Here is an 11,752-nt window from a genome sequence, read left to right as displayed (position 1 = left end):
CCCCCCCCCCCTAAGCTCCACCTAGGTTTAAACTACTGGCACCATAAAATTGAGAATTTGTTGTTCGTGCAATGTCGTCTATGCTTGCGATTGAGCACGTTGCACGTGGCAATTTTGCAAATCCATCACATCATGGTTTACTAACGTATTATTTAAGGCGTGTTATACATGTGCCCTGTGGATTTACCTGCAACCATCTACTACCTGAGCAGCATCGTACCTGCTCACTGATAATGATGTCACACCGTGGCTTTCCTGTATACCGGTACTGTCTCCAAGCTGGGCTCTGCAAATATAATAATACAGACATCAACCAATAATAAACCACTGTACTGATTGGCGGCCGTTGTCAGAAACATCGTAAAGTTAATTGCCTAATGTAGATGCTAAGTGTTGAGACTAACTTTGTTTCTGACAACGGGCCCCAGAAATCTGGGGATGAAAAACTGGTTCGTTTCACGTTAGATAAATTGAGCCTATATGTGATATGCCTCATCACGTGAGAGACTCACTCTTAACGACGGCCTGTCCAGAGCAGGGCTTGCTGTCGAGTAACTGCAGTGCCACAGTGCGCACCATGGTGTTTAAAGGTTCCAAATGGGGCTGCCTCACATCAGATATTTATACTGGCATCAATAAGCCCTTACTGAAGTCTGGAACAATAATGGATAAATTAAAATATTGATCATCTCTAGATAATTCCATCGGAGCATTAATACAAGAAAACAATATATATATACCAGAAACAGTGTAATCTTACCTCTGTTGTATTATGAGTTAGGGTCCCAGATAGTCAGCCAGAGATAAGGCACCAAAGAGAACCAACAGAGATTCGCGGTCTACAGGAATTATATCGCTATAGGCAATGGTTCATGCATACAACATATGAATTCGACACAATCTGTCCCTCATACAATTTACAAAACTCAAGATACAGACAACAAAACAAGATACACACACAATCTGACACAAACAATTTACAAACCTGCTACAGAAATTAGACTACAATATGGAGCCAGCATGTCTTACTATCAAGTCAATAAAACACAACTGGCAAAACACTGATCTACTGACAGACACCAAATCGAATTTGGATTAAAATCGAAAAATGAAAACACTTTACTAAACTAAAACATCAAATATTCTTAATTTTTAAAAATGTAATACTACTGTTTCACTTATATATATAGGAGGTTATATATATATATCAGGGGTGTAATAATGACAAAGAACCTGACAAGGCAATATTCAAGATGCATGTCAATAATGACAAAGAATGACAATGACAGGGGTCAATAATGCAAAGAATGATCAATGACAGGGTCAATAAATGACAAGATGGACAATGACAGGGCGTCAATAATGCAAAGAATGACAAGTGACAGGGTCATATATGACAAAGAATGACAATGACAGGGGTCCAAAATGACAAAAGCATGACACGCTATAATGACAATAAAAATAATGACAATAATTTGTCATTATTAACGCCTGATATGTATATCATATATATATATATATATATATATATATATATTATATAAGTTATATAAGATTTGTCAATACATGCTTCATGAAGTATTCGCATGTAGAAGAACCTACATTGGATGAGCGGTGGTCTCGATACACCTTGTGCAGCTACTCAATGGTAACACAAAAATAGAACGCACTCGGATCTTCTGTAAAGAATGAAATTACTACATGGAAATACATTGTATCATAAAATGCTTCTGTGCATTACTCTCATTTACTTAGGCTATGACCACACTTCATGCACCAAACAATTGTTACTGCAGATGCTAGTTGAAAATATGAAATGACCTAAGCTTATAAACTATCGTCAGCAAAAAATAAACTTTTAAACGACTTCAATACAATTAAATTTCATCCTGAATATTATTTACATATTACATTCATACAATTAAAAAAAACTATGTGCACAATGACAAATTGATTAATTCTTATGCCAGTAAAAAACACTATCATAAAGGGGTGTTAGCATAATTGCAAACGATGGTGTCTCGGCATCAATAGCTACCTGTTGCTGATGATGAATTATGGCACAGGTTTTCCAGCTGGGAAGTAGGTAACTGGAACACAGGTCTTGAAGTACTTTCTTACAGCCGTCTCGACTCTCTATGAACTGGCAAGCACACAAAGTTCAAAAGTCACTCTTTGACAACATTATTATATTGTATATAATATACCGTGCACGCACACATGCATGCCATGCACATATATAGACAGCTCTGATTATAAAACATGACGAGGTAGAAGCTATATTTACTAGCCTAGGCCTTGTTTTGGAGTTGGCAATCGCTATGCGGAGACACGTGTGTGGGGCGCCGTTCCTTTTGTTGAGGAATTGCTAGCCATTTGGAGTGGTCTAAACACTGTAAATGATGCACTGTCCATAGATTTTTGAGTATCAGCCATTGCCAATGTATGGCATTCATGATCACTTTGCCGAGTTTCTAGTGTGGATGCATTTGTAATCTCGTTATCTGTGACAGTACCATTAAGGGCTGATACATATTATACATATGCAGACATATGAAATCGCATACTTGTATGCGGAATCGTAGCCCTCATTCTCATGTACAAGTAATTCTTCAAATTCTAATCATTGATGGAACTAGGGGTGTACTGTTCTGCCTTGCAGATATCTTTGCTTTCGTTCCACTGTGTATCGCCTGTGTTGGAGAATATCAAACCAATCATTTCCTAGCAGTTTTCTATTTACAAAAAGATGGCCATCTGCACCAAAACGAATCAGTTTGCTGCTGAGAAATTAAAGATAATATTATGTATAAACAATAACTGCTGGATAAAATAAATTACCGACATATCTACTGTACCCCTCAAAATACTATTTTAAAAAGGCTGGTTGAAGCAGTGTATTTCACATTTATTAGATTTTGGTTGCATATAAAAAGATTACTCAACGAGGTTACAATTAAGGATTCCTGACATCTGTTAAGTCATGGAGTCCAACAGTAAAACAGAGTATTTGACGTCAGATTTAATATCAGATAATTTTGCAAGGGTGAAACAAAATATGAGAGATTTCTTGGGTGACATATGCAATCTTCTCGCAATGTTCAACCATCTCCTATTCAATGGTCATACACACAGGCCACTTGGAGCGCTTTCAATAAAATACATGCAAATAAATACGAAATCTATTTACTACCAAGTCTTGGTTCTATTACTACTCTTTCCCCTATTATTGCGACAATTTCCTGCAAATGCCGTCCAAATGCTCATCTGTAACAAACGCTGGCTGCCGCCATGGCTGCCGCCCTGCACACTGACACATAACTATATATTTATGTGTCAAGTGTGTCAGGCAGCAGCCAGCGTTTGTTACAGCATGCGCATTTGGACGCATTATGAGGAGAAATTGTACGCAATAATGGTGAAAGACGAGTACTAGAAACATTAAGACTTTGGTGTAAACTAATTTGCGTATATATTTAGGCATTTTATATTTTATTGAACGCTCCAAGTTCCTGGGGTCATACAGATATAAAACTATGCATGTATGAGTAATGAGCACACATGTAATTACGTGCGTCTATTGTACGTTGCTCTACACCCCACCTTCCCCTCTCCCACAGTCCCACACACATACTTTCAAAATCAAGTTGGTGCGCTATCCCCTCCACCTTTAGGATATTTTGGCTCCACCCAGTGGAGAGAGGATCGAAGAACAAGAAAGGGACAAGACCGGTCGGGAGACAGAAGAGAGATACTAAGATAGGTAGATACACAGCCGGATGGAGACAGCTGGATAGATAGATACTGAGGCTCATAGGGTCTATGTCCTCCAGGTACGTGCCGGAACGTACCCGGGTATGCGTCCGGTATACCGCGAACGTACCCTGGTCACTATTTGATATGGTTAGGTTTAGGATTAGGTTAGGGTTAGGTTAGGGTTAGGGTTTAGGGTTTTGGGTTTGGGTTAGGCGTTTAGGGAGAGCGTAGGCAACTCCCTACTCGTTAGTGGAGTAGCGAGGTCGCGTCCGCGATATTAGATAGTACAGGGTACGTTCCGGTATACCAGACCGTACCCAAGGTACGTTCCGGCAGCACCCTGGGGGACATAGACCCTCTCAGCGATACAGAGATAGATAGATAGATAGCTAGATAGATAGATAGACAACTGGATAGATAGCCAGATAGACAGATAGATGTATCGATAGATTTAGTTAGATAGATAGATAGATAGATAGATATCTAGATAAATGTTTTAGATCATACCGACGTATATATAAATGGTAATTAAATGGGCAGACAGACAGACGGACTGACAAACAGACAAACAAACAGGTATTTAATATATATAGATACATAGGTATATATATATAGGTTAGTATTAGTACTGATAATACTAATAGTATGGGTGGGTGACACTAACACGTGGACAATGACAGTGACAGTGACACTGTCCCTGACGCTCATATAGGGTCTATGTCCCCCAGGCAGGGTACTGCCGGAACGTACGCTGGGTACGGTCCGGTATACCAGAACGTACCCTGGTATTAACTATTTGATATGGTTAGGGTTAGGGTTAAGGTTAGGGTTAGGGTTAAGGTTAGGGTTAGGGTTAGGGTTAGGGTTAGCTCTAGTACTATAGCCAGCGTACATTGACTGCCGCAGGCTGCAAAAGTAGCCTGCGAAAAAATGCCTGCGGCAGTCAATGTACGCGGGCTATAGTACTAGAGCTAGGTTAAGCCTAGGACACACTGTGCGATTTTCTACGCTGGCCGCTTGCGATCGATAAATACGGTGCCGGGTCCGCGCGGTGTGTCCGGTCTCATGGCAGCGTATTTCGCACGCGATCCCATACGCCCGGCTGATCGCTCGCATTCAACATGTTGAATATTTCCGCCCGGAATTTCATCGCTTGCATACAGCGCATGCGCTTGCATGCGCTTGCACCAGCGCGCCCAACAATGAACAATCCCGTTCGAACGCGATTGTTTTTAGCAGCCAATCAAGTGTAGCAACGAAAGCTATAGGAAACCCGTTGGACACCGGACAGTGTGTGCAGCTGTAATCGCAACTCGTACGGCGTTCTAAAATCGGGAGCGAAAATATACGCTGCCGGGCAGCGTACAGAATCGCTAGTGTGTCCTAGGCTTCAGGGTTAGGGAGTAGGCGTAGGCGACTCCCTAGACTCGTTAGTGGAGTAGGCGAGGTACGGTCCGGCATATTAGATACCGGTAGTACCAGGGTACTAGTCCTTATTCATTCACATACCAAAAATGAGCAAAATCCGTTGAACCTGAACTGACTTAATTATGGCCATTTACATTTTTGCCAAAAAGTGGGCGTGTCTCGAAAGTAAGTCGATTGGCGTGCTCCAAAATAGGATGTTCAAATCTCTCCCATAGGAGTGACAACTGTATGCAATTTGAAACATGTGGGTCGAACGATTCTTGAGTTATTGTTGACCGTAGGCAGACACTGTAATGCATAGTGAAATTGCCAAAATCTACCTATAATTTGCATAATTTAAAAAAAATATCAAAACATCTGTGTTGTGTTTTGGGGCCAGTCCTTATTCATTCACATACCAAAAATGAGCAAAATCCATTGAACCTGAACTGACTTATGGCCATTTCCATTTTTGCCAAAATGTGGGCGTGGCTCGAAAGTAGGTCAACTGGCGTGCTCCAAAATAGGACGTTCACATCTCTCCCATAGGAGTAACAACTGTATGCAATTTGAAACATGTGGGTCTAACGGTTCTCAAGTTATCGTTGACCGTAGCCAAATGTTGACGGACGGACGGACGTACGATGGACGACGCCTCATGGCAATAGCTCATCTTGACGATGTCAAGGTGAGCTAAAAATGAAGACTACATTCGCAATATACCTTGGCATATGCATTTAATTCTGTGCAGAAAGGATCCTCATATGTGTTGCTAGGTGTTGACATGCTAGAGAACTTCAGAGTGCTACTTAGTGAGGCCTCTAGTGTGTTCGATGGGAATTTTTCACCTAAAATGACAAACACAAAGCCGTGAACCATCCTCTATAAAAAAGAGAAAACAAATTATATTCAGCTTTGTTACACATTATTTTTATATTCAGTTACTTTATATTATCCAGACTTTAGTTATATAATACATGATTACATTTCAGTATTATACTTTGGATATAAGGCCTACCTATATTCCATACAAGTATCCTTTTGTCATTAGATGTCACTACCTTGCCTACTGATACAGTAGAATCCACATGGGTAATCTCGCCCCTGTATCATATAGTAAAAAGAACAAACAAACTCGTATAATATGCAGTATAGGCTACCAGTAATTATCCATTAAAAAGCTATAGCTACTTTTGCAAATGTTTACAATAACAAAAACTTACAAGTATGATACAAGCTGGGCTATGGTAAGGAGAAAATTGTGTAGGAGTGGCTTTAACGATACACCTCTTCTATAGCAGGTTGTCACTCGTACCTGTTGTAGAATGGCATCTGCACCTCACAGTAGTCAAAATAGTTCTGCACAGAAGGGTTCAACTTCACCTGCAGCATGATCGTGACTGACGATTCCATTTCCTGGGTAAGAAATAACCAGAAAAATTATTTCAATTTGACCAGATCTTATGCCGACGAAATAGATAAACAATTTGCCATCTTATGGACTGTCAAACCAGCATCTGTGACCAACTCCGAGCTTCAGGCTTCATTTTCTAACGTTATTATTATATTTAGCTATCATGGCATTTTTGGATCAAATAAGCTTTTAAAAAAAATAACTATTGGTAATAGTTAAGAAATTGCTAAATACCAAGCAAATTTCCTAGGTGCCAGCACTGCTGTTGGTATACATTTGAGCTCAGAGATTACACTTTCAATGAGAGACCAAGTTTCTAATCAAATCCTTAGTATTTCACAAAATCACACCCGTTTCATAAACGTCTTAAAGAATCAGTGCCTAAGCAACCGCAGACAAGGCTCTAGATACATATCTCACAGGCTAACAAAAGCACTATCCTGGAAGCGCCAATTCACCAAATATCTCGAAAAGTTATCTCGTTTAATAAGGTTCATGTCACATTAATCACGCATCACAAAACTAGATAACACAATATTGTATTATCTAGTTTTGTGATGCATGATTAACGTGACATGAAATTTGTCGTGAGTGGCAACACTATTCTCTCATTCTACTGCACCCTCATCTGGTAAAAGCCTCGGATCGGCAGCTGACACATGTTTGCTGTGTAGTGGCACAGTACGAACATCTCTGGAGGGGGAGTGAAGCAGACCATCGTTGGCAACAGCGTAGAGTCCTCTATCCCTGTGACGAAATGCACACAGGCATGCCATTTTAAACACATGTACGTATTATATGGTGACATGAGGCTTAAAAATGGTCTGTACTGCACCCACTAGGTGTAACTACAAATCTTGTCTGTCCATTTCAAATAACAGGTGTTAGGCATCACTATGAGTCTCCTGTGTGAGCACACACACTGAGTGAGATATTATGAATGTGGGATTGTTGCATTGTAAATTTCTGTACTTCGTAGATGTGGATACATCTCATGCAATACCTACATAGCCGCAATTCAGTTTTCCATGTGATGCATCAGCGCCACCTATATTCTGATAGACAAACCCGTCTGCCCACACCCATAATAGGCTAGATAAATACAGCCTAGCGGCTGGTCACGTTCCAAAACATACAAAAAAACTTAAGTCAATTAATGCATTGCCGTTATTTTATATCTTATTATAGTGGACAGTGCTCACCAGTGAGTGTTTGGTTCCATGAACAATGAGCACATGGGTGAAGCACAAGATCCTGGATTGGTGTAGCACAATCTGCACGATGATAGTCTAATCCCAGAGAGACCTCGGGTGCTGCACCATTAAGCTCAGCCTTGCACGACACCGTGCCATACACCGCCCAAACATCATCGACTCCTGCTTTGTCGTACTAGAAAAATTACACATGTTGAACTGTCAAATTAGTCAACAACAAAATATCAGTGAAAATATGGCACGCCACAATGCATATGCACTTAACCAAATTAGAATGCAATATTAGAAACGATGAAAAATATGATAAAACAATATAATACATGCATGTACATGCATGCCATCCTCCTCCACCACAAACACACTCAAATGAATGCACACACTGTGGACACATGTGTAACAAACCCATGCACGTACGCAAAGCTCCACCTAGGTTTTAAACCTGGCACCATAAAATTGAGAATTTGTTGTTCGTGCAATGTGTTATGCTGTATTGAGCACGTTGCACGTGGCAATTTGCAAATCCAATCACATCATGGTTTACTAACGTGATTATTATAAGGCAGTGTTAAATGTGCCCGTGGATTACCTGCAACCATTCACTCACCTGAGCACATCGTACCTGCTCACTGATAATGATGTACACCTGTGGCTTTCCCTTATACGGTACTGGTCTCCAAGCTGGGCTCTGCAAATAAATAATACAGACATCAACAATAATAAACCACTGTAATGATTGGGGGCCGTTGTCAGAAACATCGTAAAGTTAATGCTAATGTGAATGCTAATGTTGAGACTAACTTTGTTTCTGACAACGGGCCCCAGAAATCTGGTGAAAAAAACTGGTTCGTATTCACTTAGATAAATTGAGACTCATATGTGATATGACTCATCACGTGAGAGACTCACTCTTAACGACGGGCTTCCAGAGCAGGGCTTGCTGTCGAGTAACTGATGCACCAGTGCACCACTGGTGTTTAAAGGTGTTCCAAATGGGGCTGCCTCACACAGATATTTATATGCATCAATAAGCCTTACTGAAGTCTGGAACAATAATGGATAAATTAAAATAGTTGATCATCTCTAAGATATCCATCGGGAATATATATATACAAGAAACAATTACTATATACCAGAAACAATTGTAATCTTACCTCTGTTGTATTATGAGTTAGGGGTCCCAGATAGTCAGCCAGAGATAGCACCAAAGAGAACCCAACAGAGATTCCGGGTCTACAAAGGAAATTATATCCTAATGCAATGTTCATGCATACAACATATGAATTCGACACAATCTGTCTCATAAATTTACAAAACTCAAGATACAAGACAACAACACAAGATACACACACAATCTGACACAAACAATTTACAAGACACTGCTACCAGAAATTAGACTACAATATGGACCCAGCATGTCTACTATCAGTCAATAAAAAACAACTGGCAAACACATGATAGTACTGACATACACTCAAATCGAAATTTGGAATTAAAATCAAAAATGAAAAAACTTTACCTAAACTAAATAACTAAATAATTCTTAATTTTTTAAAATGTAAATACATGTTCCGTAATATATATATATATATATATATATCAGGGGTTAATAATGACAAAGAATGACAATGACAGGGGTCAATAATGACAAAGAATGACAATGACAGGTGGTCAATAATGACAAAGAATGACAATGACAGGGGTCAATAATGACAAAGAATGACAATGACAGGGGTCAATAATGACAAAGAATGACAATGACAGGGTCAATAATGACAAAGAATGACAATGACAGGGGTCAATAATGACAAAGAATGACAATGACAGGGGTCAATAATGACAATAAAAATAATGACAATAATTTGTCATTATTAACCCCTGATATGTATATATATATATATATATATATATATATATATATATTATATAATATATAAGTTTGTCAATACATGCTCATGAGATTCGCATGTAGAAGAACCTACATTTGGATGAGCGGTGGTCTCGATACACCTTGTACATCTACCAATGGTAGACACAAAAATAGCAACCCATTCTGTAAAAGGAATGAAACATACTCATGAAATACAATTGTATCATAAAATGCTCTGCCAATTACATTTCATTCACTTAGGCTATGAACACCACTTTCATGCACAAAAAATTTTTACTGCAATGCTTAAGTTGGAAAAATAATGCAAATACCTAAGCTTATAATAATATCGTCACAAAAATAACTTTTAAACGACTTCATACAAATTAAATATTTCATATTGAATATTCATTTACATATTACATTCATACAATTAAAAAAAAACTATGTGCACAATGAAAATGATTAATTCTTATGCCATAAAAAAAGCCTATCATGAAAGGGGTGTTAGATAATTGCAAACATGGTAGTCTCGTGCATCAATAGCTACCTGTTCTATGATGATTAGTGGCCACAGGTTTCCAGCTGGAGTAGGTAACTGGAACACAGGCTTCTGAAGTACTTTCTTACAGCCGTCTCGACTCTCTATGAACTGGAAGCACACAGTTCAAAAGTCACCCTTTGACAACATTATATATGTGTATATATATATACCTGCACGCACACATGCATGCATGCACATATATATGAACATCTGATTATAAACATGACGAGTGTAGAAGCTATATTTACTAGCCTAGCCTTGTTTTGGAGGTTGGCAAATACGTATGCGGAGACGACGTGTGTGGGGGCCAGTTCCTTTTGTTTGAGGAATTGTACCATTTTGGAGTGGTCTAAACACTGTAAATGATGCACTGTCCATAGATTTTTGAGTATCAGCATTGCCAATGTATGCATTCATGATCTACTTTGCGAGTTATTAGTGTGGATGCATTTGTAATCTCTGGTATCTGGACAGTACATTAAGGCTGATACTATATACTATGAGACATATGAAATCCATACCTTGTATGCTGGGAATCGTAGCCCTATCTCATGTACAAGTAATTCTTCAAATTCTACATCTGATGGAATAGGGGTGTACTGTTCTCCTTGCAAGATCTTTGCTCTTCGTTCCACTGTTGCATATCGCCTGTGTTGAGAATATCAAATCCAATTCTATTTCCATAGCAGTTTCTATATTACAAAAGATGGACATCTGCACCAAAACGAATCAGTTTGCTGCTTGAGAAATTAAAGATAATATTATGTATAAACAATAACTGCTGAAATAAAATAAATTACCACATTATCTACTGTACATCCCTTCAAAATACTATTTAAAAAATGTTGAAAGCAGTGTATTCACTATTTATAGATTTTTGGTTGCATATAAAAGATTACTCAAGAGGTTACAATTAAGGATTCCTGACACTGTTAAATCATGGAGTCCAACAGTAAAACAGAGTATTTGACTCCAGATTTAATTAAGATAATTTGCAAGGGTGAAACAAAATATGAGATTTTCTTGGTGTACATATTGCAATCTTCTCGCAATGTTCAACCTTCTCCTATCCAATGGTCATACACACAGGCACTTGGAGCGTTTCAATAAAATACAATGCTAAATAAATACGAAATCTATTTACTACCAAAGTCTTGTTTCTATTATACTCTCTTTCACCTATTATTGCCGACAATTTCCTGCAAATGCCGTCCAAATGCTCATCTGTAACAAACGCTGGCTGCCGCCATGGCTGCCGCTGCACACTGACACATAACTATATATTTATGTGTCAGTGTGCAGCGGCAGCCAGCGTTTGTTACAGATGAGCATTTGGACGGCATTTGCAGGAAATTGTCGGCAATAATGGGTGAAAGAGAGTATAGAAACATTAAGACTTTGGTAGTAAATAGATTTCGTATATATTTAGCATTATATTTTATTGAAACGCTCCAAGTTCCTGGGGTCATACAGATATAAAACAAGTGCCGCATAGCGACAGCGCTCATCTAACGTCTACTGCGGTGACTCTGTGGTGGAGTGGTGGGATT

At 38.9% G+C, this 11,752-nt stretch overlaps 1 protein-coding gene across 1 annotated transcript in view; it reads right to left on the bottom strand.

The window, feature by feature from the left end:
• Positions 1 to 11,752, bottom strand: part of LOC106805966 (AP-5 complex subunit mu-1-like) — a 21,198-nt gene that overhangs the window by 6,405 nt on the left and 3,041 nt on the right. Inside the window, exons 2-12 of the mRNA XM_014807774.1 lie at positions 10,724 to 10,850; positions 10,209 to 10,310; positions 9,771 to 9,841; positions 8,943 to 9,021; positions 8,698 to 8,832; positions 8,396 to 8,476; positions 7,780 to 7,966; positions 7,200 to 7,324; positions 6,479 to 6,579; positions 6,182 to 6,267; positions 5,887 to 6,011 (exon numbers count right to left, since the gene is read on the bottom strand). Of these exons, the coding sequence (XP_014663260.1) occupies positions 5,887 to 6,011; positions 6,182 to 6,267; positions 6,479 to 6,579; positions 7,200 to 7,324; positions 7,780 to 7,966; positions 8,396 to 8,476; positions 8,698 to 8,832; positions 8,943 to 9,021; positions 9,771 to 9,841; positions 10,209 to 10,310; positions 10,724 to 10,850 (1,219 nt within the window). The remainder of the gene's footprint in view (positions 1 to 5,886; positions 6,012 to 6,181; positions 6,268 to 6,478; positions 6,580 to 7,199; positions 7,325 to 7,779; positions 7,967 to 8,395; positions 8,477 to 8,697; positions 8,833 to 8,942; positions 9,022 to 9,770; positions 9,842 to 10,208; positions 10,311 to 10,723; positions 10,851 to 11,752) is intronic.

The sequence above is a fragment of the Priapulus caudatus genome, unplaced genomic scaffold (genome assembly GCF_000485595.1).
Source record: "Priapulus caudatus unplaced genomic scaffold, Priapulus_caudatus-5.0.1 Scaffold135, whole genome shotgun sequence".
Lineage (NCBI taxonomy): Eukaryota > Metazoa > Priapulida > Priapulimorpha > Priapulimorphida > Priapulidae > Priapulus > Priapulus caudatus.
The sequence above is the reverse complement of the archived record's forward strand: the minus strand, read 5'-3'. Positions and strand labels throughout refer to the sequence as shown.